The sequence below is a fragment of the Pelecanus crispus genome, chromosome 21 (assembly GCF_030463565.1).
Source record: "Pelecanus crispus isolate bPelCri1 chromosome 21, bPelCri1.pri, whole genome shotgun sequence".
NCBI classification, from domain to species: Eukaryota; Metazoa; Chordata; class Aves; order Pelecaniformes; family Pelecanidae; genus Pelecanus; species Pelecanus crispus.
The window spans coordinates 5,873,040-5,899,471 of record NC_134663.1 but is presented as its reverse complement, the minus strand read 5'-3'; the positions used below and the strand labels follow the sequence as shown (position 1 = coordinate 5,899,471).

Here is a 26,432-nt window from a genome sequence, read left to right as displayed (position 1 = left end):
CCCGAGTGCAGCGTCTGGGAGTGGAGCGGGCTCGTTACGCAGTGGAGGATGAGCTCCCCGGGCTCGGGGAGGGATGCCCTTCCAGAGTGAGGTGCCCAGAGTTTTTGGTGTTTCTGAAGACGGCTGTGTAGCCGCCTGTTTGCTGCCTCCTGTTCGCAGAAACACCGGTGCAGCTCCTGTGCTGGGATTCCTGAAATGGTGGCCCAGGCCTCAAGTGGAAGGGTAACCAGTTTGTGTGGCTCTTGTTCCAGGAAGGTGCTTTCGCCCTCGTGTTCAAAAGCGTTCATTATCCTGGCCAAGCGGTTGGTACCCGGTGAGTATTGCCACGGGAAGGAGTGTTCACGTTGCGCCCCGTATGTCACTTTTTTTGCCCCCCCCAAGTTAGAAGAGGATGGGGTAGAGGTTTTTTTCATCATGCTGTATATGCTGGGGTGAGGGCAGCTGTTGTTTTTCATTTTCTTTCTCTTGTTTTCCATGCATCATAACAGAAAATTCCCAAAAATGTTTTGAAAATTTCTTAGTGACCACCTGTATCACAACTGGTGTGGAACAGCTGGTTTTTGTAGACTCTGGTTGTGAGAGCTTTGGAAGGAGATGGTTTTCTCTCTTCCTTTGTGTTTGCATTTGTGGCAGCTTTTGGACAAGTCCTCTGTTTGAGTTGAAGTTGGGCCAGCCTGGTGTCCAGGTTTTCTACTCCACTTTTAAATGTCAGCATCAGTCGGGTTGGTTTAACCATACACGTGCCTAGCACAGTCTGAATTTCGGTGCTGAGAGCTGTTTGCAGACACGTAGTGAGCTGCGGCCGGTGTGTTCCCAGTTCCAGTGTCTGTGGGGTCGCAGTTACTCTTGCAGAGTTTCCACTAAACTTGAGACAGATTCCTCATGTCCTTGCGTTGTGTTTATTCAGGGATTCTTTCACTCTGCCTTGTGGCCTCCCGTGTTTGCAGCACTAACAACTTAGCTGGGAGGAGCTCGCTCTTTTTTGTTCAGTTCAGTCCCTTCAGCCTGGATGTCAGGCTGGTGAATCTTGGGGTGCCGAGGGTTGTAACTCGATGTCTTGCAGGCGAGGCAGCCCCCTGCTAATAGGAGTGCGCAGCGAGCACAAGCTCTCCACCGACCACATCCCGATACTCTACCGGACGGGTAAGCGTGAGCACCCCCTCCCCACAGGACCTGCGTTCCAGTCGCGCTCAGACCAATGTACAAAGCATAGAGTTTCACAAACAATTGTACGCTCTGGAATACATATTACACTTACATTTTCATCTGTAAATTTAACCATTATAAAAAACAGATGCCTCACTGCTTCCTAACGGAGTTGCTAATGATAGCTTGCTGCAGTGTAACGTGAAGAACCAGTCCCAGTAAGCTTTGTCTGCATTTACTCTTGGTTGATGTTGGGTAATTAGCAGTATTCCTTGATGTATATATGTAACGTGCTTTTTTTTCCCACTATTATCTGAAGTTTGTTTTGTTTATTTTTTTTTTCAATTACACTTTCAGCTGTACAATCTATGGATCATTCTTTTGATGGAATATCCATAAATACGGAGGAAGGTGCTGACCAGAGAAAGTCTAATGCTTGGAATTTCAGACAAATCCTCCAGTTCCTTAGGAAAGGAATCATCAATGAGACAAATATGCATTGTCTCTTTAATATGTGGTTATTGCTTTCCGTGTAGTGAAACAAATGGGACAATCAGAATTCCTGCTTGATCAGAAACACCATGAGCAACACATACACAGGAAAATCCACCCACCAGTCCACCCATCCCATTTCAGATATCCTGACATGCTCAGCATATGCGCAAAATTGATGACTTAGCGCAGGTTGTGCTGCATGTTCCCTGCAGCTCTGATTACAGAAGGAAACAGTAAATTACCTTAAAAAAAAAAAGAAAAAAAAAAACAAACCCACAAAACAGAGAGAGTGAAACCCTGTTAGGAGGCTGCTGACAATCCCAATGCAAGCATTCTCCAAAACTCCTTCTGGAGTTCAGATTGTCGGGGAGCGACGTCCTCCCTCCTGGTCGTAGCATGAATCTGAATTGCAGCTTCTGGTAGAAGCAGTAAGGTTGACCTGAGGCTGGAACTTGCTTCCCTTTGCTCACTTCTCAGGGTGAACCATTTTTAATTTATGTTAAGTACTTAATTTTTTTAAGGGCTAACCCATCGTATGTGATGTGATGAACTTAAGTTCACATGCGAAGCAGGAGAGCGCTTTTCTGTAAGAGGAGAGGATCTGATTCTTAGCTACTGTAAATAAATGGGATTCCAGCCTCAGGCACTGACAGCTTAGTGGGTGAAATCTCTGCGCTTTTGCCAGAGGAGAAACAAACCTCAGTTTGTTGAAAGGTGAACTATGTTTGTTCTCTGTCAGGAGCTGGTTTACCTGGATCCGAATATTAGGTGAGGTTTTGTTTCTTTTCACCAAACGTATCTCTCTGAAGTCAGTGCAAAGTGTTTAGAGTAAAATTCTGAAGTCAGGTTAATTCCCAGGGGCTTTAAGAACCAAAGTCCCTCAGCTGTCAGAGGCACTAAGGCTTTTCTGAAAAACGGACCATATGAAATGTGGATTTGAGTATCTGTGACTGTAATCATTGTTTCATTAGCTGTGTAATGCTGTCATCTGAAAACACCTCTTACAGAAATCAAAACTTTAATGCTGCTCAAGCAAGCGTGGAAGAATCTATTAAGAAGCGGCTATAGGAATCTGTGCTGTAGTACCTTTGCAGAACTTGCCCCGTACTTGGGATTGTCGTAATGGAGAGCGAGGTGGTATCAAAATAGACTCAAAACGTACCACCCCCTTGCTCCCCCGCCCAATTTTTATTATGCCTGTGTTAATTCTCTGTGATGTCTCCATTCTTTGATTTAGAAGGGAAAAGATTAAAAGATTACTTCTGTGTTGCTGCTCAATTCTAGTAAATGGGAGGTAGGTGCTGTAGAGCAACAATCCAGGTTATCCATGGATAAATCTATGGACAAACCCATCGTTAACATAACCATAATTGGCTGATAATACTCACTGTAACTTTTCAGTCGCTCCTTGGTACGTGCATGTGTATGTGCACAGTAAGAACACGTTCCAGTTACAGCTCGGTGTAGAATCTGTAATACAGGAAAGCAATGCAACATAATAAAGTCAATGCAGGGAAATTGTTGTATTTTGAGAAACAAAATTTGCATGTTTTGATCAAGTATGGGTGCTTCCGTTGGAGAACGGCCGCTAATGCCTTTGCTCCGTCCTTTCTCAACAAATCAGTCTGTCCTGTCTCAACTCGACAACAAAGGGGTTGTTTTCCTCCTTTACTGACTTAGTAAATGAAGTGGAGGGCTCTAAATTGTTGGCTGGGTGGAACCTTCTTACGGAGTATCAACATGAAAGCAGTATTTTTTGTTCCTGTACATTTTCATTTACAGAAGTATAAATCTAAACTCATGAGCTCTACTTAACAGCGCTGAATCAGATCAGTATCCGGTAGGTGAAACACAACATTAGAGCTTATGAAATAAATATATTTATAAATATATTTATAACTTTTTAATATTTATAAATATATTTATAACTTCAACGTTGTTATTCCTCAGCAACAGTCACGTTAATCAGCTAGATAAGCTGATTAATCCACCCCTACCCCTTACCATACCGTGCACAATGACTGGCAAATAATTTTGTTCGAGCAGTAGGTGTTTTGGTCCTCATCTGCATTCCTGATGAGCTTCGCCACTGAGGAATATTTTCTGCAGTTAAAGAGGTGGCAGAGTATCGGGAATTGTCAGAGAACTTCAGAAAGGATCCCTGGTGAAATACTGAACTTTTTTAAAGGCTTAGTACGAGTTTTTCAGAACTTGACTCTTAGTCCTGTCTCCTTCAGTACACCTGGATACGTCGCTGGCAGTAGCGTAAGACTTGCAGCAGTTTACCAGCTGTACAGTTTTTGGATCAGAACAAGAACTTGTTCAATCAGGTGGTTGTATTTATTTGATAGCTCAGGAACAATGCCAGGTACTTAACGGTGTATTTCCTGATCTGTGTCTGAGCACATGAGCTCAGCCAGACAATGAGAGGTTGGGTTACAGCTGCCGGTGCTCAGTGGAACGGCGTGGTTGCACAGGTGGCAGCTCTGAAAGAATTTCTCCAGTGCTGAGAATAATTGACAAAGAAAGAGCAATCCTGCTCGATTTCTCAAAGCCTCAGGAAAGTTAGTGAAACAGGAGCACAGAAGAAACTTAAAATGATAAACAGGACAGATTCAACTGGGAGAACGCTGGTAATTGTGACTGCTCATAAAGCAGCTTGAATTGTCTTCTCCTAGTGGAGCCATGCATAAACTTTCATTTGAATTTTTACTGGTATTTTCCTCTAAACTTAAAACTCTGCACTAACATTACACTTGCAGGCTTAATTCAAGAGCACATAAAAACCTTGCAAGCAAACTGAGAAAGGGCACAACAATACGAGTGCTCGTACGCTGCCCTCTTCTATTGTCGCTGTTAAATTTACTGTGACCGCGCACAGCGATGAAAATAGTGCTTCATGTTGGTACCGTGCCTTGGGACCTCTGGTTGAGACTGACATCGCGGCTGCGTTCCGGACTTGTCAGTACGTGCGGTACCTAGTCCTCCTGTCTCCTAGGTAAGGACAAGAAGGGAAGCTGCAACCTGTCTCGTGTTGACAGTACCACCTGCCTTTTCCCTGTTGAGGAGAAAGCTGTGGAGTACTACTTCGCTTCTGATGCTAGGTAATGTTTCTCAGTATTTTTTAGTGTATATAAAAATATGCCATTTAAAGCTGAGGCCTTGAACAAGAGATGGGGAGGCTGTGGTTTCTTTATGAATAACAGTAAATTACGTATATGCGGCTATTACTTTACAGACATGAACTAGTTGCCGTATGCGACCCTGGAAGAGGCAGAGGTGGGTCAGATGAGAGTTTCTGTTAAAGGAACACTGGCTTTGGAATAGTGGTGTTGCCCTTCTTCGAGCACATCTGTTGATAAGATTCCAGAGGTGAGCGATAGGACACCTGAGAGAGTACTGACCTAAATCAACGGGGCAGATGCTAATTATCAGGAGAATTGTGTGGATCTCTGCACACTTGCAATTCCTTTGTCATCAAAGGTAGCTTATTTTAATCCCTGTGGAGGGAGGAAAGACTAACTTGACAGCAGCCTTACCCGAACTTCTGGTTTTCCCTATATTAGGGAAACGAATACTTGTTCCAGAAACGTAAAAATACCGCTGTAGTTGACTTCTGCAGCTCTTCTCATCAGAGCCTTTTGGAGAGTCTTAGGACACCCTGATGCGTTCTGATTTTAGAGAGCTTTTCAGTGACTTGCCCGAGGTCAGAACAAAAGCTACTAAAATAGGGAGCCGAGGTATTTCAGTACAGCTTGCCTTGTTCAGCTGAGAGAGAGTACAGACTAAAACCTGGTGAAAGATTTTAAACCCCACTGGTAATTCCAATATTGACATTCCTCAAGTAAACTGCAGGCAGGGAAGGTATCCAGTCGTACCTAATTCTTGGAGTGCTTCGAGGCAGATCTCGTAGTACTTTAACAGGTGGCCAACCTGCCCCCAGTTTTACAGATGGGAAAATGAGAAGCAGGGAGGGATGATGGCTGATCGCTGGAAAAACCAAGGAAGGAATCTGCACCTATAGCTGAGCCCTTGCGTGCTAGAGCAAATTACTGTCTTCCTGACTTCCACTCTAGCTCCTAATGGTTAGATCACATTGCTGCACACGCTGCTTTGTCTGAGGAATTCATAGTTTCTTCTTAAAGCAGGCACTGAAATTAATAATGAGGTAGGTGGAAAAAATCCAGTTATATTGGCAGTGTGGAAATCTACTTTATAGTACTCCTCTTATTTTAAAAGAAATTCCATTGAAATGAGTAACTTTCTTGAACCGAAAGCTGTATGTTGGATTATAAATAGGGCTGTAGCCCTCATCTTTCTGTGAAGAATAATGTCTTATGGCAAATGGTGTATACTTTTATAGTGCTGTCATTGAGCATACCAACAGAGTGATTTTCCTTGAAGATGATGATGTAGCAGCTGTGGTCGATGGCCGTCTTTCCATCCACCGGATTAAACGCACAGCAGGCGATCACCCCGGCCGCGCCGTCCAAACCCTGCAGATGGAACTTCAGCAAATTATGAAGGGTAAAATCTTTTGTATGCCACCTGTGTAGATGCACAGGTCCTCCCTGGAGTCACAGAAGAAGCCAGGTTGAAAAAGACCTCTGGAGGTCCAATCCCTCTGTTAAAAGCAGGGCCAAGAGGGGGCTGAGGATTTTGCCTCCTGCCTGGAGGCATCCATTATTCCCAAGATTGATCCCTAGCAGGCGTGCCATTCTGGATCTGACCCTTCATTGACACATGCTAGTAACTTCAGTCTAGCTCTCGGGATAGGCTGATGCTCTGGTATAAGAAAGAAGCATCACCTTAATAATCTCTGACGGGTAACTGGCCCGTTAGTGACTCTGATCCAAGCTTTTCCCTGTATACACAGGAAGAACGTGAATTACCAGGACATAACTTAAAGCGTTCTCATTTGGTTTGTTTCTTTCTTTCTTTTGTAGGTAACTTCAGCTCATTTATGCAGAAGGAAATTTTTGAACAGCCGGAATCTGTTGTTAATACGATGAGAGGAAGGGTCAACTTTGATGACTACACTGGTAATTGAGATAAAGCCTCCTTTATTTTTGACAGCTCAGTATCTAGTAGTTACTCACCATAGTTACAGGAGAAGGAAGTAGGTGATGACACAGGAGATTAAAACACACTGGTGTTAAGACGATGTGCGTGTCTTGCAGGAAGCGCTTCCAGAATTACATGTGCTGGAGGCAAGATTACTTTTTGTGGTGGCTTTTTTGCAAAGTGGTTGATGGAGATTATAATGTGCTGTGTGTTAGCACCAGTAGTCTCGAGAATTTCTGCTATCTGGCCAGCCTAATTTTTCTCTCTGAATCTTGCTTACAGTAAATCTTGGTGGGTTGAAGGATCACATTAAGGAGATTCAGAGGTGTCGTCGTTTAATCCTTATTGCTTGTGGGACAAGTTACCATGCTGGAGTTGCGGTAAGTAAGTGGTCACTCTTGATCTGTTTGCAAACTAGCTAGAATTGAACGGCGGGCGCAGTATTGCGTGTGTCAGGCAGGTTAAGGATTGATTTAAGGGTAAGACAGAGCAAGTGCACGCTGATGAATGAAGACCCTTTTGAAAGCTGCATACACCAGACTCTCAATTCACCCGCAACAGCTGTAGGAAATAAAAAGCTGAAGAACTTGAATACTTACAAAAATGTTGCCTGTGACTTTTACTGCTATGGAAAGCTTTAAAAACCAAAACCTGCTCTGTTGTAAAAGACAGTTGGCAGGGGAAGAGAATGCAAGAGCAGAATGCAAATGCAGCAAGGTAGGGGCTGCCACGAGCCAGATAGGATTTCCTCCTTTGCTGTTTACGCAGACAGCGCCGGCGCCTGCTCAGAGACATCTCTGTGCTCGCCCGGCACAGCGAAGAGGTTTCGCTTTGTACCTTACAGAACTACTGGCTGTGCGTACAGCCAACCTGTGATCTTTAGTGTTTCGTCAGCGTCTGACCTAATCGTTGGTTAAAAGGCGATGGCATTTTTAGATTGTAGCTTGGCAGCCCATAATACTGCAATTAAAAGTGCTGCGCAGCTCCACAGAGGAATCCTTTAGCTGCTCTCAGAAACGCTGCAAAACGCAGCTATGTTCGCTAATTTACAAGGACCAGGAAAGAAAATTTTTGTTCATCTTGGCTAGCTCTGTAAGATAATGTTAACAGTAATCCATTGACTAGCCAAAACAAGTTTCTGGCTTGGCCTGGATCCAGGTGGTGGTTTTGGAGTTCTTCAGTAACAGAAGTTACAGTCTGATAGAAGGACACCCTGTATTATATAATATAGATGTAGTATTGTATAATAAGTGAGACTCATTAAAGAACAATTTACATGCGAGGGAGGAGTTGGCCTCGCAGGCTTTTTGTGGCGCCAAAAGCAGGGTCGCTTTTCAGAGGGGTAGTTGTGTGACTTGAGTGTGGCTATACTGAGTAATTAAAATAGAATCCAGCCCTAACTTTCACGCTGTATTTTGATAGTAATATTTTCCAGTGTGTGGCAACTAGCAGGCTTTTTTGTACTCCAAACACTTGGTTTTTCAAACATGATATAATATGCAACTTTCTGACATCTCCTTTTACCAGACCCGTCAGGTTCTGGAAGAACTGACTGAATTACCTGTTATGGTTGAACTAGCCAGTGACTTCTTGGACAGAAACACCCCTGTCTTCAGAGACGATGTTTGCTTTTTCATCAGCCAGTCAGGTACGCTCTCGCTTTACCACCCACTCGCTCCCCTCTTTCCTGTAAATGTTAGCTTGAGAGGGAAAAGGCAGCAGGGCCAAATTCTTGCTCCTGCCTGTAGGATGCATGTGGTACGCGTGAGAGAAGAAACTGGCACACGCATACTAGAGATGGGGAAAAACCAGAGTGGTTCTCCTGTCCATCTGCGTGCTGGTGCATGATTTTGTTTAGCTGAGTCTTACATATGGCAACAGTAGTTTTGTTTCCTTTCTCTGTGAGGAAATATTCCATCAATCAACAGACTAAAAAAATGCTACTGAGCTCTGGGTAAAGGCAACTCGATAGTTTCTTCTGAATAGTTTTAGTTCTCTAGTTAAAGCACTGCCAAATACTAAGCTATATGGTGGATCAGATTCATAAAAGAAATGAAACTATTACGCAAGTATCAAAAAATACAGCATCCTTGGAATGGAATATGAGATAAAAGACACAAGCGTAGAAAAAAGAAAGTGTGATGTATATCGCATTCAAAATATTTTCAAGGACAACTGCAATACAAAACTACAATTTTTTTTTTTTCCTCTTAGGTGCATTTATTCTTGTAGATTTTCATAACTGATACTCAGCTTTGACACTAAAACTAGTAGTTACTTTTTCTCCATAGGTTAAAATACTCTTTTGGTAGCAATTTTTTCTTTTCCTTGCCAAGTAATTCAGACTACCCTCCTTTGTAGGGGCTCATGTAAGCGTTCAGGCTTTCCCTGGCTTTTTGGAATACAGGTGCAGCTGTTGGTTCTTCCCCTTAGAAGCGGTACCGTCCCAGTCTGTCAGGGAATACGACTGAGGGCACGCCAGGGGATGCATCTTTCCCCTGACGTGTTGGATGTGGCTAGCAAACAAAGATTTTCCTGGAACCTGAGCTTGGTCTTCAGGCGATACAAAACCAAAGTAACTGTTGGGCTTAAATAACCTCAGTTCCCCCCACCTATAAATCTGTTTTCCTAGCCTTAGATTCCCACCCTACATGATTTGCTTTCAGTAGCGCAGTACGCAGAGCAGTTTTTACACATTGGGGTACTGAAGAAGTGCACCGAACTAACCTTGGGGTGTTTTGTTGTCACCGTACACGTGCAGGAGCACTCAAAAGGTGTGTGCTTTTAGGACAGAAGCAAACTGGTAACACTAGATGGAATACACAGCAGCTTCTGTTTCTAGTCCCATCTCTGGAGCTCAGCTCGCAAGCAGCACTGCAGTGCAAGGTTTCCTTCCCCCCCATAATGTTCACTTAAACCAACTTTTTCTACTTCTTTATATCTAGAGTTTTGGAATCAACATGTTAAGTGAAATCCCCGATCTAAGCCAGCTTGTGTTTGCATCGTGCAGACGGTTTTGAGCGGGGATTTTAGACATAACCTCTTTGATAACAGATCTTGCAAGCACTCGTGGCGTTGGTGAGCGCCATCAGCAAACAGTTCCCTGGGTTCCGTGGGCAGTGAGGGGGTGGCAGGGCTCAAGGCTGGCTGTACCGTAATGCCGTTGCATCCACTGGCCACTTCGGCTATCCCCAAGACATCTTCCCCCACCCTGCCCCAGGTGAATTTTTATTAACCAGGAAATGAAAGAAAGAAGGAAAGTTGGTTTTGTTAAAGAAGATACACTCAAACTGCCTTTTTTTTTTTTAACCATAGCAAAACACTGACTTTTCCTTATACCAAATACTTTGTTAGGTTTTGTGTTTTCTAGATTTCACTGTCTTCTTTTTAGGGTTAAACCACAGTGTGCCGGGGCTGAAATAAGTACTAACTGCTTTGACTTGCAGGCAAATACAAACCTCTAAGATTCTGTTTGGGAAATCGCTGCACTTTTGTATCTGCAGTGGCGGCAGCAAGCGATCCTGAACAGCCGCATTGCCAATACCTGTCTTTGCAGGTGAGACAGCAGATACCTTGATGGGTCTTCGGTACTGCAAGGAGAGAGGAGCCTTGACTGTAGGAATAACTAACACAGTTGGCAGCTCTATATCCCGAGAGACAGATTGTGGGGTCCATATCAATGCAGGACCAGAGATCGGGGTGGCCAGTACCAAGGTAAGGAATAAGTTTATAGACCTCACCTTATTGTTACTGAAACTCTCCCTGACAGTGTTGGCTAAAGATGGGTCAGCTAAACGCTCTCTGTTCCCTTTTTACTCGTTGCTGTTGATGATTGTGTAGTTAATGACCACGTGCCCAGCAACACTCTTCATTTTCTTTTTCTTGTATCTTGCAGAGGGCTTTTTTTTTTTTTTTTTTTTTTGGTAAATGAAATATTCTAAGGAAGCAATATTAAACATTGAAAACAAAGGGGTCTCAGAGGGGAGAATTCCCTAAGAGGCAAGAATTCTCTCCTCTTTGCTGTCATTTGTCTTGAGGTGCAGGTTTAAACTAAGGTCTAAAGATGAAAAAGGAAATTAAAGGCCAATATTATAGAACGTTTGACAGCGGGTAACTGCCCTTAATGGGGCTTTACTAAAGAAAGTGTGATATTAAAACTATGCTTTTAGCAAATGGGGGAATGGTCTTTTACAGAAAGGCCATATTTATGTCCACCTAACAGAATTACTCTGTGGTTGATGCATCTGCTAAGGCGTGATACCGTGTAAAATAACTAACTTTACTGCATTTCATTTTGATGAACTGCTTCTGCATGGTAAAATCTGCTTTGATTTAGTTATATTTAGAGGCGAGATGATGTCAATCTGTTACATAAATTCAGCCAAAAACCACATTTGAGTTTAATAGTTCATTGGGGAATTTGATCATGGAAAATTCATGAGTCTCTTACAAGAAACTCTTGAACGAGTTGTTTGTCCCTGGGTTGTTTTCACAGAGCCAACATTACAGTTTGGAGATAACTGAAAATGGCATTTTCTGTCTGGTGATGTGGGGAGTTACCAACGTTGTGTGTATATGAAATATGAACTTGAAAAGATTCTGCCCTAAGGTTGTCCAGAACTTAATTTTGAGAATATATTATAAACCCAACCAAGCATGACTGTTTGGTGCTATTTACTTCTGTAACCTTCAGCTGCACCAAAACAGAGGAGATCACTTTCCACATCAAACTCTGCTAGTCAGCGTAACTGAAGCTTTTCTAGATTCCTTCAGAGCTATTTAAATCTTCTCCAATATAGCAACAGGAACATTTGTTTGATCATTGTTTAGGAAGGGACAGAAATACTACAAACCTTAATCTTATTTCTAAGCAACTTCAATCCCAGGCTGGCACCACAGACCATTTCATAACATTTGTCTTATAAGGACTTCAGAAGCTAGACTTCGCAATAGCTGTTTGATACTGTCCCTGAAATGTTTTTGCAAATAGAATTGCCTTGAGCGCTGATTTCACTTGCCTGTGCAGATGATTTTTTTCCCCCAAAGCCAGTGACACCAGTCGCTATGGTCTTTTAGACAAATCTGGAGCCTTACCATGGTGAAGAGTTTAGAATCTGTTCTTAAAGAAGCGAGGTGGGAAATCACTTGCCTTTTCAGCTGCCTTTGTGTTCCCTGAATGCGGTCCATAAAAATTTCCGCTGGCTGTCCTCTGTTGCGATGGCCAGATGGTAGCGGTGGGCTTCCATTGTCCATCTCCAGTCAATGGGTCTGCCCGTCTTCAGTGTTTTCACCATTTCCTTGCAGCAAAGAAGGACACAGGTATGGTCACAAAATAGGATTTAATAGAATCCTAGAAATACTCCATTTTGTTCGTTGTATCTTAATCTCTTGGGGTATAAGGAGATCATGCCATTGCACGCCTCCATTTGAGATTTGCCCTGTGAATTTCATGTTCATCTTTGCTACTTAATTGGAATGAAAGCTGCCATTTGGTACCACGTTAAGAATAAAGTCAACAGCTAGTCTAAGGATTTTGCATAGTAGGTGACAACCATTTGGTTACTGTCTTACTGATGTGCGTTCTCTCTCTCTGTCCCCCCTCCCATTAGGCCTACACCAGCCAGTTTGTCTCTTTGGTGATGTTTGCTCTGATGATGTGCGATGACAGAATTTCTATGCAGGAAAGGCGCAAGGAAATCATGCGTGGTCTGAAGGGACTGCCAGGTGGGAAACTGCTGCATTTATTGGGTCTTGCCAAGTGAAACTCAGTAGCACAGATGAACTTCAGCAGCGCCTGAACTTTTGCTTTCGAAAGACCGAGGGGATCAGATATGTGCAACATGGCTGTTGGCAGTAACTTCTGCAACCATGTTCTCTCTAATGTCTTCAGGCCACTAAATTGGACTATTAAAACACCGAGTCCAATTTTTATGCAAGTCGCTGCTATCTGTGTATATGAAGTATAAACAGTATGTATAGTTTGAGAGGCACAGGCATATAAGCACACACAACTTAAATTCTTCTCTTTCCTTCTAGACTTAATTAAAGAAGTGCTGAGCATGGATGATGAGATCCAGAAGCTAGCCACAGAGCTATACCATCAGAAGTCTGTTCTCATCATGGGACGTGGCTACCATTATGCTACATGTCTTGAGGGAGCTTTGGTAAGAAATTTCTTCATTTAAAGCTGGTTCAAACACATGTAGCTGTGGACTTCAGATTTCAGCACAGAAAATGACACATAGCTACAAGTTGTTTTAAAAGCAGCTAACAGCTATGGCGTGTTGGCTGACATACTGGGTCAGCTAGCTAAAACTCACCGTAACGGTGCTGAGACTGCCGCTTAAAGATACCCAAGTCACATAAACGGCCACAGCCTACAGTGGGTTGAAAGGGCGTATTTTCAGCATTCAGCCTGGGCACCCTAATAAAAGCAGTTCTTTGAACTGTTGGGGTGGCGTTTCCAGGAATGCTCAGCATCCAAAACTGAGCATGTACTTTCTAAAACCTGCATATTGCAGGTTTGAGGAGATTCCTGTTGTTCTAAGTGCTGTCACCCACTGACACGCAAACGCGTCCTCTTTGCGTTTGCCTGCCCAGCTCACGGCTCTGACGACAGGTATGGTGGCTGATGGCACATCGTGCGGCCTGCAGGGGGTTTGGTGGTGGAACTCTAAGTGTTGATGGCCTGCAAGCAGCTCAGCCCAGATGCACTGTTTTGATCTAAGTTTTGAGGCTGGCTTGTCTACATATAGGATCTGAGGAGAGCCAGAACACATTTTTACAAAGTTACAAAGAAAATGGAAGAAGCCACAGAGATGGTTTAAAAAAAAAAAAAAAATTTAGACGTTTGCCCAAAGCTTTATGAATTACGTTTTTCCCCATCTAGAAAATTAAAGAAATTACCTACATGCACTCCGAAGGGATATTGGCAGGTGAGCTGAAGCACGGCCCTCTCGCGCTGGTGGACAAACTCATGCCCGTCATCATGATCATCATGAGAGACCATACCTATGCCAAGTGCCAGAACGCTCTCCAGCAGGTCATTGCACGGCAAGTAAGTACCTGGAAAAGTTCACAGCACATCAGAAACTTTGCTTTTAATATAAAAGCAGCTTACAGGGCACCCAAACTATGTGCTTTAGTGTCACTGCTTAAAATGTGAGTTCAGTAGGTATTCTAGGCATTTCAAGTGCAATTTTTGCAGCAGATTGCAGAAGCCCCGTGTGGTTTGTTTACCCCTTAAAATACACTCAGGGATGTCCATGGGATACTAAGCTGTTTTGTTCTAAGTAAAGTAAAAAGTTCTTGCCCCTGGCGCTCTCAACAGAAGTGGAAAAAAAAACCTTCCAGACCTGTTTTTCTTCAGCATTTCCCTTTCTTGCAGGGGAGACCTGTCGTGATTTGTGATAAGGAAGACATCGAGACAATTAAGAACAATAAAAGAACAATCAAAGTTCCCCATTCGGTGGACTGTCTGCAGGGGATCCTGAGCGTTATCCCCCTTCAGCTTCTGGCTTTCCATCTTGCAGTTCTCAGAGGATACGACGTAAGTACAGTATTCCTGCCCTTCTGCGCTCGTGTGTACTATCTGCGGATCTGGAAAAAGATGCGTTGGGTGATGCTGGAAGTCTGTGGGGGTTGTCTGTACAATTGCTTGAGCTACTGGAACCACCAGGTTAAATGGTAGGCCTGGCAATTGCAGGAGCTTCTCGTGAACAAAAGTTGAAGGCCGTCTAGTACGCTTGGCCGAGTCTTGTGCAGTTTGAGTTGGGACGTGTGTCCGTTTCCTGGTACGAGCGCACAGTTTCTGGAGGGCTGGTAGGAAGCTAAAAGGAAGGTAACAATCCACGGGAGGATGCTTGACAAGCAGAGTCTGTCTGTGTTCGGTATTTGGTCTTAATACAGACACTGGCCTCTACTTCTATCATTTGAGCACTGTAACGACAGAGACTAAAGGGGCTAACTCCTTAGCTCTTGCCAGAGAAGTCGTCACAATTCAGGTTTATGGACTTTGTCTGCACCGATTGTCCTAAATTAACACGAGAATATGTTCAATCGTTTTCAATTTAAATGCAGAACAAACGTTCCACACATTACAAAGTTATACACAAAGAAAGTGTGTAAATACTCACAAGCATGTTCTTTCTCCTCCCTCTCTGCAGGTTGATTTTCCAAGAAATCTGGCCAAGTCCGTAACTGTAGAGTGAAAGATCATCTGAATCATAGGGGCAAAGGGGAATTAAATGAAAGACTTTTTTTGGTACCAAAATACCTTGATTTTAAAGTCCCCTAGGTAAATCTTATTTTGGTAAACATTTTTTGTGTATAAGATCACTGTAATTCCATTACACTAGTGATTGTCAAATTGATTCCACATGCTATGTCAATAGCTTTGGGTTTTTTCGAACAATAGACTTCCATGAAAGATGTTAAAAGGTTTTCTTTAAAGATTACTGAGTCTTCTAGGTAAGGGGCCCTCCACTTTACTTTAAGATAATGTCATTGTTTCTTAGCCAGTGTGGCTCATTCCAATCGTTGATGAGAAACCATTGAATGAATTACCTGTCATGCTCTCAGGCAGTGAAGCAGGATCCCAGAACATACAACTGGAACAAGAGCTGTTACTGGTCATGCTTGTGCAGGTATTTTAACAGTGAACGACACCGTAAACAAGCATTTGGGGTCAATTTCTGCCTCACGTACAAAAGGGAATTCAACTGACCTGTCACAACCTCCTAAATTTTAGGCATGTGCTAAATGTGCTGAGAAAATAACGTTGCTTCAGAAGGATTTTATCTATGCCAAATACCTAGCAAGTGACAATCTTGTAGCCTCGGTGGGCCACAGCGCGCTGTGTAACACCAGCATATGCCTGTAGTTGTGCCCGTGAAGACAGTGGAACTCGCGCCTTCGAGTGCAAACGCAAGCAGTGTCTGACTCGGTGCGGATGCTTACCGAAGTGGAGGAAAAGAGAGGAATATGCGCAGTGCTCAGTTTGTGCTGGGGTTTTGTTGTTGCTGCTGTTTTGGGGGTTTTGTTTTGGGGTTTGGTTTTGGTTTTTTTGGTTTGTTTTTTTTTTTTTTTTTTTTTTTTTACACAAGTAGAAGTCTTCCTGCATTGTGGATTTTTCCCCTTGAACTGAGCTCTGTGGCACTGTAAACACATCCTAAGGAACCGGCTTTATACTGCCGCAGGTCGCTTACCACTCTGAATGCGTAGAAGAAAGTCTCTGCCTTGTACCTCTCTGGCAGAGACGGTACTAAAGCTCCCTTTCTGAGGCTTCCTATGTTAGCTAAAGTCCCTGAAGGAAAGTATGGGTCCTGGTTTATTTAGGAGCGGTTCGTATGTGACTTGTGTCAAATTCAGCTGGTTTAAAATTGGAGGGGATAAAAAAGGCGCAATAGACACAACAGAAACACATACCTTGGTAATAGTTTTATAACAAGCTCGCAGAGAATCAGAAATAACACAGAAAATACACCGTCAAGACTTAACACTGCCTTTTGCAAAGTCATCAAAGAGCAGGTAGCCATGTATTTTCTAATGCAAAAAGGTGAATTTCCTACCAGCTTGATGGGTTTTGAATTAGCTTTATGCACGCACCATAGAAAGAAAAACACGCTACAAGACAAAGTAATGCTTGCCAAGTGCTGGTGAATATCCCAGGTCACTTCCCCCGAAGAATTGCTGTAACAAATGCAGTCCTTTGCGGACTGTCCACTACCCTTTAAATCCTAGTTGTCCTTGCACAGGACGCCTGACTATGGCTAGGCAGCAGTAATCCAGGCCAACTCGTACAACAGAAGATGACTGCTCAGACCAAGGTGCTTCCAAAGACTGTGTCTGTAGCAATTCTACTTTATATAAAACCACAGTAACTATTTAACTTCCATTCAGTATCAGCTCAGTTTTATTATGAGAATGAAATGCTGCATGCCTGGAAACAGCTTCTCAAAACCAATATATGTACGTTTATCAATACATTATATTCAGACTATTAATTTATGAACACATTGTGCTGCCAGTGTCTGTTTAAGAACAAAGTAGTAAATACTGCATTTTATTTATGCAGCATTTGCTTGTGAGGCACTGACTCGTAACAGTTACGTGCCTCTGCCTAAACATGACCTAAACAAGTAGACTTCCCTGCTTCATTTGAAGACAGTACTTGTCCTTAAGGAAAAAACAACGCATGTTCAATGCTAACAATTTGAAGACGGTTCCTGTTCCTCCTTTTCCCACTCAGCTCGCTTAAGAGAGGAGAAACTGTGCGAACCTTTCATGTGGAGGGCTGGAGCCAAGGCAGGGCTTCCCCCTGTATCCCCCCCCAGCACAAGGGCACGAGGACTTGCAGTATCACATCCTGTGTTCTCGTTAGCATGGGATCTAATGTGAAAGAACACTGCAAGACAATTATTTTAAGATCTTTTTCTCCTATTCCACTCCGAAGAAAAGCAGCAAGCATTGCTTTTATCTAGCCTTGTACAGATGATTGTCCGCTAGCTTACCGAGTCTCCTAGCAAACAGGATGGTAGCCATCCCTGTTAACATACAAGTTGCTGTTCAGTAAAAGTTCGATAATGCAGGCTGTTAAATATTTATGAAAGTAAGTTGTATACAAAGAGGACCAAAGAACAGGAGTCTAAGTTAGAAATGTTAAGTCTGACACTCTCATGTCGGGTGTAACCGTACAGATATTGCTGAGCTATTTGGTTTTATGCTGTGATAGACAAATCCTTATTCTTTGTAATTTAAGGCATTAGAACTCATGACAGATGCTTCATTGTCAGCAGTAAAGGTAGCACTCACCCCCTGCATTCTGCAAGTGGCCAGCAAACTGCCTGAAGTGTATAAAGCTGCCTGCCAAAACAGAGGTTTAGTCGCTACTTGCAACTAGGCTGTCGGATGTTGTAATGCTTAATAGCAAAGAATGCTGTGGAGCACACTTGCTATGAAGAATTTCTCTGATGAGCATGGTAGGGAATCCGTTAAGCATCTCCTTGTTGTTAATTGCCATGCCTGTGTGAAGTGAGAATGTATAAAGGACTCCTCTTAGCTTTCCTTACCTCATTTTGTCTAGATGTGTTGCATTTTGATGAACAGATGATGTTTCTCTTTTCCTTAGAAAACTTTTAGAACGTCTTGTGATATTTATTAACAGCCAGTCAGTCTTCTGCTCTCCAAAATGAATGTTTTGCTTACTGAGCCAGTAAAATTCCCTCCTTCCTAATTGAGGTGTTTAAAAATTCAGTAGCCCTGTCACTAAAATTGAGCCACAGGTAAATACAGATCAAGGCCTTTGCCATTTGGAACAGCAGCTGCCTACTTTTGTCAGAATTTATTTTGATTTAAGTAACTGTTTTCCTCATCTTTGTCTACAGAGGCTTAAAGGGAAGCACACACCCATAGGTCTTAGGGTTTTTAATTACCAAAGACCAGAGAACTTCAGGCTCGGCACATGGTTGTTTCTACCTAACAGATCCCAGACAAATTCCACACCACCAGTAAGGTCAGTCCACACGCAATAGGAAACTTAAGTTGTACACGGAACATACTTCTGTCAGAAAGGTTTTCCCTCCTAGCTGTACTGAAGAAAGGCTATGGGCAGTTCTTTCCTGACTTTGTCAGATGAGTAAGTACCATCTGCGTGCATATTCTCATAAAGAGCCCAAAGCAGTATTTGGGTAGCCGTGTCCTTGTAAGTGCAACAGTGACACGGCAAGTGCTGTCTCCTTTGTAGCGTGGCCTTACTGACTTGCGTCAATCACGTACCACTAGCGCGGGGACGCCCTTCTAGCCAGAAAGCTGCCGTGGCACCTGGATTTGTGAAGTCTCAGCCCCTCCGTATCTGTACTGAAAGAGCTGAAAAGTTCAGACAGACTGTTTCCGAGTCGAGGAGGGAGCTCACGCACATGACAACGCGAATCGTGCTCAGTTAGGAGCCTTAAGGCTAGCCTAGGCACGCTAGCTTTGGTTAAGCTGCAGGCTGAAACATCTGAAGGCCTAAGGACGGCCAACACACTAGTGCAAAGTTAGGCTTTTCTCCGCCCTAGCTGTCACTGGCAGTCCTTGACGCCACACGTAGGTGCCTGGCGGCAGCATGGCAAATGGCGGGAGGGATTGAAATTCGGCGCTTGAAGTAGCACGTCAGTGTTTAGCTGTGGCTAATTTTAGATCCTACCTGAATGTACCAAACTTGCCTCAAAGCATGGAGTCCCTCCTCTATCTACATCAGAAACGGGAAGAAGAAGAGACAAAGAAGTATTTGGTTTTAATAAAAGGAAAGAAAACTATCTGCCTTCAATTCAGTTTATGTAAATAGACATTTGAAGTGGCAAATACCACCATTTCTTCCCTTCCAGATCTGTTTGCCTCTGCTTGTACATATCCAGCTGGCTTGGTTTGTGGGGACCAGTCTGTAATCTTGTTTCCTGTTGTGTGCTGTACGCAGAAGATGTCTTACTTTTGTCTGTAGTGTTTTATAATTTGGGTTTTGTCTTTTTGCTTACTTTTTTGTATCTCACCCTTTGAATAAAATCAAGTGCCCTACATTAAACAAACAGAATTACTGGTCTTTAGTTAAATCCATTTAAGAGCAGGTAACCCCTAGGAAAGTTAAGGGTAGTATGTACGAAGCAGAACAACACGGGGCTTAACTTGCCTCTCTCCTAAGCGGCCAGGCTTTTTTTCATGTCTGAGATTCATTATATTCCAGCTGCCCTTTCCTAACCATGATTTTGCCACTAACCAAGAAGAAAGCCCATAAAATACCTCTAAGGCAGAACAGAGTTGGTATTACCTTCTGTACCTTAATTCTCATTTAACTACCACTTTTCTATCACCCAGCGAGACAAAATGGCAGTCAGCACAGCCCATACACGACCCATGCTTAGTGAGTATTACTCCCGGTTTCTTTTTCAAGAAGGAAACCTGTCTGGGGAGCGTACTGCCAGGCTGCTTTGCAAACCCAGCAGCGGAGGGCAGTGGCGCAGATGCTGCGCTAGTACAATTAAGTGCACATCCTTGTAAGACAACAGCTGGGGGCTTAGAGATTGTTCATGTCTAAAAAATGCCTGGATAACTTGGTAAGCGAAACCCACAGTGACAAAAGACCATCTGAAATTCCACCCCTCCTCCAGTCAGAGCCATTCACGGATTCATTTCCTCAGGGCCCTTCACCTCTCCTGGGGAAGAATACCAAACACGATCGTTTATTTTCCTAGAGCAGGTGAGCAGCTTGGACTTGCTCTTCTCACAAATACCTTTCCTGTACAAGTACGTATTGAAAGGTCACGAGGCTGCTTTTTAAGGCTTATTGCCTTGAAACAACGCACATATGTCCTCAGTATCGCAATAAAAGTCGGTGCCTACACAGATGTTGGGAGCAAGGCAGGCCACTTGTGCTCGCTCAGATCTGCAAAAATAAACAGCGGTTCTAGCTTGCATTACAGTCATAAAAACGGGGCAAATGGCTCCAAGCTTTAGGGTTTCACTGTCATAGCTGTAGGTCACGTCTGCTCAGGACAGTAACGGAGCAGGGAATATCGCAACGCCTCAGCGGGGGCAGTTGGCTGTGTGCAGAACGTTCCCAAGTGACTCCGGGGCGACACCGCCCTCAGTCTCCGTGTAGCACAAGCCACCCGGTCTCAGGCGCTGCACGGCCAAGCAAGAGTTGCGATTCTCCTCAGCTGCTGGCACGGGGCTGGCTGCGTTTCCAGTCCCAGCGGGTAGGGGACAGGGGACCCCCCCTTTCTTTACATTCCAAATACTACACACTGAAGAGCAAGGAGCTGTGTCCAAAGAGGTAACCGAGACCCTGCCGGGGTTCTCGTTCCTCCCTCTGGGCCATCTAAGCACACACACCATACAGCGCATTTAATTTAAGCTAATAAAAATGGCAGCGAGCAGACAAATGCAAAGGGACACACCCAGGATCCTGAGCTCTGGCTGCAAAAAAGCCATTTCCTTAAATCCTGATGTGGCTAAAAGCAGCGGGGCAAGGGGCGAAGGACCTGCAGGCCCTTTGCACAGGAACGCTTCAATCCCGCATAGAGTTCCTCTCATACGCTATGACATTTGAGGATAAATAAGCTCCCAGAAGCTAAGTGAGATTTACAGAAGGGCATAAGCATTTGGTTTGAATAAATTAGACTAGATTACCTGCTCCAAAGCGCTCCTAGGCCCCTCTAGAGCAGCCTGCTTCCTGACATTTACCCTTCACACGCTTCCACGGCGCGTGGGCCTCCAGCACAGCTTCAGTGCCGAGCCTCAAGCTGCTGGCTATACGCATTCATACATGTTTCTTTAACTCACCTGTATTTACCTTTTCTGCTCTCAAGCAGCTCACCCTTGCTTGCAGCAATACTGTGCATAGCCAAGACCCTGGGAATGGCGTTTATTCAACACCTTTTATTCTCCTCTTGCTCTCTGGTATTTTCACCGCTGCAGAGCACACCTGTAGCCCTGTACAATAACTGCTTGCACAGAAACCACCCACGTAGTGCCTGGGATCAGAGAAATGCCACCTGCCCCTGCAAAAAAAGCCAGTTCTCGGGTCACTGTAAGACGCTCAATGGGGAAGCAGCAGTCCTTAGGGTATGCTATGGGGATTCCTGCCCCAGACCCCTTCTGGACACGAACAAATTGGGAAAGAAAATGGTATGCAGCAACGTTTTTGCTGGACATCATAGGCAGAACAAAGAGGGGATGTTTTACCTGTAAAATTGGCTCCCAGTTACCAGGGTGCTATTTCACAGAAACACGGACTAGCAGTGGAGCCATTCGTGCCCACCCGCCTGATCTGCTGCCCAGGGCAGGCTGGTGCTCATAGCCTGCTCTTCTTGGTTTGAGAAAAGCGACCATTCCTTACGCCACCTCAGAAAGCAGTTAAAAACTATTTTCTATTTTTTCCCCCCAAAGAAAGCAGCCAGCCGCACTCACTGCGATGGTGTGAAGATACACAAAGTGAATGAACTACGCTAGGTTGTCCAGAGCCCAGCAGCGGAGCACAGAGTCCTCGGGGCAGCACACCGCTACGGGTGGACAGCCCGACCCGCTGACCCGTGGGTGGCATCGCCAGCCCCACGGCATCACCACGCAGCGCCACAGCAGCACGCCTCGGCGATCAGAGCATTAACGAGGAGGATTTAAGGGCTTAGCTTTAGCGACGGCTGACAGGCCTTCCTGGGAAACATTAAAAAACGCTGTACGGGGATGGAAATTCATCCTGGCCAGTTCCACTGCTGAGTAGCTGCTCTCCCCATTGCCCACACACCCTCTCTGCTGGGCGGCTCTTCCAGCATCTCCTTGCTGCTATTACATCTATTTGTGGCTTGCCACGTTTCCAGCTCCTACAGCTTGGAAGGTCCTACAAGCAACGCTGCAACAGCTGGGCTTCGTCTCCCACCCCTGCTACAAGTCCCTGTGCAATCTCTGCCCACGCTGTCCCTGAGGCCACCCCAACCTTCCCGTCAGAGGACAAACAGCACCCCAGGAGCCCACCTAGCTCGGCACAGCCTTATGCATTTATCAGACAGCATGACTGGGTTTCTGAATTACCGCAAGCCTGATGCATAAGCTGCCCTGTGTGCTTAAAAAGAGGCTATTTCTGACCTATTTCCCTGCCTTTATCAGCTGATTGGAATACTTTGCAGGCATTTGAAAAAACAAAGAAGAAAAAAAGCAAGCTGACTTGCCAAGATGGTCCGTTCAGTGCTGAAGAGGTTGCCCAGCTTAAGAGAAAAATCAGATGCACAAATCAGACGTGATGGGACTCCTTCCCCCCTCCTCAGTCTCATTCTTCATTGTTTAGGTCAAATGAAATACGTTCCCATGGTCCTTACAAATTCCTATGGAAACAAGTTTAAACAAACAAGCTGCTAGCCTGCGTCTGGACAGCGAGCAGCAGCGTTACTTTAACGCAGGATCCTAAAGGCAGCGGTGAGCTCAGCCGCGCTGGAGACGCTCACAATACCACCGCAGCTCAGAGCCGAGAGCCAATTAGGTTCCCAAGGGCTCCCGTGCATCGGGAGATGTGTTCGGACCATGTGCAGGCCGGGTGGCAGCACAGCGGGCCCGCTGGCTTATTCTGGGTAGTAGGAGGGCGCCCAAAGACCTTATTAAGCAGAAAATCACCCTGCACAGGCAAACCCCGCACCTTGGCTGTACCGAAGTGACGCTGCAGCTCCTGCTAAGGGGAACAATCAGCAAACCTGCACGGGATGCAGCTAAAGCCTCCCTGCTCCTCTCAGTTCTGTCTCTGCCCAGAACTAACCTACACTAGGTGAGAGCGCGTGTCCAGGGGCAGGGGATGCGCGGCAGCCGGAGCAGGCTGGCAGCTCTGCCTCCACAGATCTCTGCATCCCAGCAGCGCGGGGCACGGGACGCAAGAGCGCTGGAGGACGGCACGCTCCAGCAGCCTCTCCGCTTCAGTGGCAACACGTGTGCCGCCAAGTCGTTGCTAGGGAGGAGATGCCACTTGCCACCTGAACAAGGCTTCCTCAAGCTCACAAGCGGGTGCTTTTAGCACCCAATACCGGGCAAGACGCTGCCTGCCTGCACAGGATGACTTGCATCGCATTGGCAAACCCCGAGGATGTGGAAGTTGCTTTCACAACCAAAGCCACCCTTCGGGCTACCAGCATATGGCTACTGGCACACCCGCCCTGGGAAAATCCAGCCTGAGCTACAAAACCTCCTCTCCAGCACTTGCAGCCCCACCACGAGACCAGCGTGAGAGCACTACCAGAACAGACAGAATGGCCCCTGTGGTCACCGGCTGGACCGCTCTGCTGTAAACTGTGGCAGGGACTCACATTCCTTCTCGCATTTTTTGCAGCATCTCCTATTCTCAGGATGACAGGCTTTTCCAAGTCCAGCCAGAAACACTGCTGAAAATTAAAATTCTCTTCTGTCCAAACAGCCCCAACTGGTCCACTGGGGAAAACTCAGGACACGCATGCCCCACGCCAGGACAGGACGTTTGTGCTCAGAGGGTGACCTCCCTGGTAATGTAACATCAAGCCTGTGCCACCAGCCATCGCCAGGTGGAATTTAGGGGGGATTTCAGAGCTGCACAAAGCTGGGAATTATGCACACAGGAAAAGCTCCCACGGAACCGCACCATGAGGAGTCACAGGTTTCTGTGACCCAGTGAACACGTATTACAGCCCTCGCTGGTCATGCTGCTGAAGGAGAACGGCAGTCCTCATCCCCCTCCTCTCCATAGGTCAGGCTTGAGCCTACAGAACAGCCACGCCATCTCCCTTAGCATAACTGGCAGATGGCCTTCAGGAAGGGCTCACGACAGGGCTTAAAATGTAGGATGAATTAATTGCCTCGAGGACTGTCCCTGCAGGACCACATCCAAGCAAGGCAGGAGGCAAGTGGGTCCTGAGGCTGACATGAGCTAACCCAGAAAGGCACTTGCCTGCACGCCAAGCAGCTGGGGTTAGGAAGGAATTTTTGCTGGGGGGCTGCATGGATACAAGAGTTGGGCAGGGATCAGCAGGGACTGAAGCCATCTGCCTCTTATCCCCCTCCAGGTGCTGCCAGCCAGGAACAAGGGCTTGTCACAGTCCCAAGCTTTATCCCGGGCTTTGCTCGCCTCGCTGAGAGGGGGCAGGAATGGGTTCAGGGAGCGCTGCAGGCTGGGTCTCACCTTGGTGAAGCTGCAGGACAGTTACCTCCTGAAAGGAGGAGGCAGAGGCCTGGGGGCAATCATCTCTCCTCCAGGCACTGCTGCATCCAGAAAAGGACATCTGTCCTTTCCCTTCCTAATCTAGATTTGAAGGTTATTCTTCAGTCACCAGGTGCAGTATAAGGTGTCACTGAAAGGAAGGCACGGCTCCTGGTGAGCAGGCGAGACAAAGCGAGAGCTCAAACCTGCTCCTCAACCCGTTGCAGCTTAGAATCTGTCACATATCCCTGAGAAGCGTTCTGTATCTCATCACTTCACCCCTCCCGTTTGGGTTACCACGTGTCCAAGTGGTATCGTGGCCAATGCCTACATGGAAAAGCAATAAAGCAAGTAATTTATTTGTAGCTGTCTTCAATTTAATGCACCAGCTGGATGCGACCAGCTGGTTTGTAGCAGGCCAGCAGCCAGGGCGTCGTGGATAACTGGAGGTACACTGGTCACAGCTCCGAGAAAAACTGTTCTTGAGTAGATGTGGGTGGTTGGTATTAGCATAGGAAAAAAGAGAACTCCAGCGAGACCTGGGCTTTAACACCCTGGAAACACCAGCTAAGAAACACTTTTCTCATCAGTAGGAACAAGCAGGGAAACATTCAGCTGGGACAAGGGCTCACCAGCCTGGGTTGCTGCCGTCTTTGACATTTTCTGCTTGTTTCAGTGACTATAGAAAGCACTACATAAAGTCCTGTTCCAAAGGAAATATCTGCCATTATTCTATGGCTGGAAAAAAATAGAGGAAGAACTACAGCTGCTCCTAAGACCACGTAGCCTATAGATGCTGCTTCCCAGAATGGAAACAGGTAGAAAAGCCCAAAGCGAGGGATCCTGCACGACCCACAGGCAGTTTCAAAGCAGCACCCAACCTGGCACAGAGCCTGTAGCTGACACCGCTAATTACGCCGTCGCTGCGTGTGCCTGCCTTCAAATGAGTTTGGGAGTTCATGCCCCAGACTCGTGGTCCCTTCAGAGCCGCAGCTTTACCAGAGGCCCTGTGCAAGGTTGTTTCACAGAGAAAAAACAGCAAGACCAGACCTGTTTCAGTGCTGGAATTGCAGCAAATGACCCACTTTCCAGCCTGCCCGGCATGTTTCGACAGTAGCTGTATCTCAGTGTCCCAAAAAATACAATCTCTGATTCACAAACACCCGACTCCCCCCTAGGGCTGCACAGCTATTTGCAAACTCCCACCGCGGTCCCAAAGGTGCAGAGGAGGTAGCGTTAGCCTCTGCAGTTGCTAACAGATAGGCAAGAAAGAGAAGCGGAGCTACACTACATCACATGTCCCTTGAGAGCAAGGATTAACCCCCCCATCATGCCGAGTTTTTCCTGTAGTATCTCAGTTACAGTGAGTAATCCCATCAAGTCTGGATTGTTCTCCTGCACGCACAAAGTCCTCCTTTGTTTAAGCCCAGGATTAACACCGCAGAAAGCAGATACCCTTATCTCCAGGGTTTTTCAAACCCCATGCTACTATTTCTGCAGCTGACAGGGCTCAACCACCGGCTGGCCGCAGCGGTGCCCCCGTTTCTGGGTGCCGGATCGGCACTCCTTACCGCAGCTGGTGTCCAAGCACGGCCGCACCCCCCTGCTCAGAGGGCTGTTCTTTTCACGGCTGCCTGTCCTTTTTGCAGGTGGACCGCATTGCCGCCTCCAGAGACTGAACGCTATCGCCGCTTTGCCACTGCGTGAGCAACTCGCCTCCCGTGCAGCTGTCCGAGAGCCTCGAGGAGAAGGAGCGAGAGGGGTGAGCTGCAGGCAGCCAAAACAACATCCCTGGGCTGTCGCCTTCTCTGGCCACAGCCGAGGGCCCTCCGTGGCAGCAAGGAGCATCAGTCAGATCCTGTCTGCTCTGCGCAGCACAGGCTGGCAGCCCCAGATTTGAGTGTTTTGCACTGAGTAAGGCATAGAAAAAACCCCTAGATAAGTGACAGCCAGCCACAGATTACTCTACTTGCTGGTTGCATTTTGCACTGCAGTTCTTGCCTTGTTTTTAGGTTTTAAATAATAAAAGTCTCCAAAGTTGTCTTGA

The 26,432-nt window shown here is 45.8% G+C and overlaps 1 protein-coding gene across 5 annotated transcripts in view; it reads left to right on the top strand.

Moving 5' to 3' along the window:
• The window catches only part of GFPT1 (glutamine--fructose-6-phosphate transaminase 1), a 43,622-nt gene extending 17,546 nt beyond the window's left edge, over nucleotides 1–26,076 (top strand). For 2 of the 5 annotated variants that reach the window (XM_075723944.1, XM_075723940.1), the window contains exons 7-19: nucleotides 252–313; nucleotides 1,064–1,143; nucleotides 4,640–4,745; nucleotides 6,005–6,168; nucleotides 6,588–6,683; nucleotides 6,988–7,085; nucleotides 8,233–8,353; nucleotides 10,262–10,419; nucleotides 12,315–12,429; nucleotides 12,742–12,869; nucleotides 13,595–13,762; nucleotides 14,093–14,254; nucleotides 18,090–19,244. In XM_075723944.1, coding sequence (XP_075580059.1) covers nucleotides 252–313; nucleotides 1,064–1,143; nucleotides 4,640–4,745; nucleotides 6,005–6,168; nucleotides 6,588–6,683; nucleotides 6,988–7,085; nucleotides 8,233–8,353; nucleotides 10,262–10,419; nucleotides 12,315–12,429; nucleotides 12,742–12,869; nucleotides 13,595–13,762; nucleotides 14,093–14,254; nucleotides 18,090–18,236 — 1,605 coding nt within the window. In that variant the 3' untranslated portion in view covers nucleotides 18,237–19,244. Of the gene's footprint in view, nucleotides 1–251; nucleotides 314–1,063; nucleotides 1,144–4,639; nucleotides 4,746–6,004; nucleotides 6,169–6,587; nucleotides 6,684–6,987; nucleotides 7,086–8,232; nucleotides 8,354–10,261; nucleotides 10,420–12,314; nucleotides 12,430–12,741; nucleotides 12,870–13,594; nucleotides 13,763–14,092; nucleotides 14,255–14,870; nucleotides 15,795–18,089; nucleotides 19,245–26,034 lie in introns of those variants that run through there. The other 3 variants (XM_075723942.1, XM_075723945.1, XM_075723943.1) reach the window with 2 other exon arrangements.
• Nucleotides 26,077–26,432: the final 356 nt, after the last annotated feature.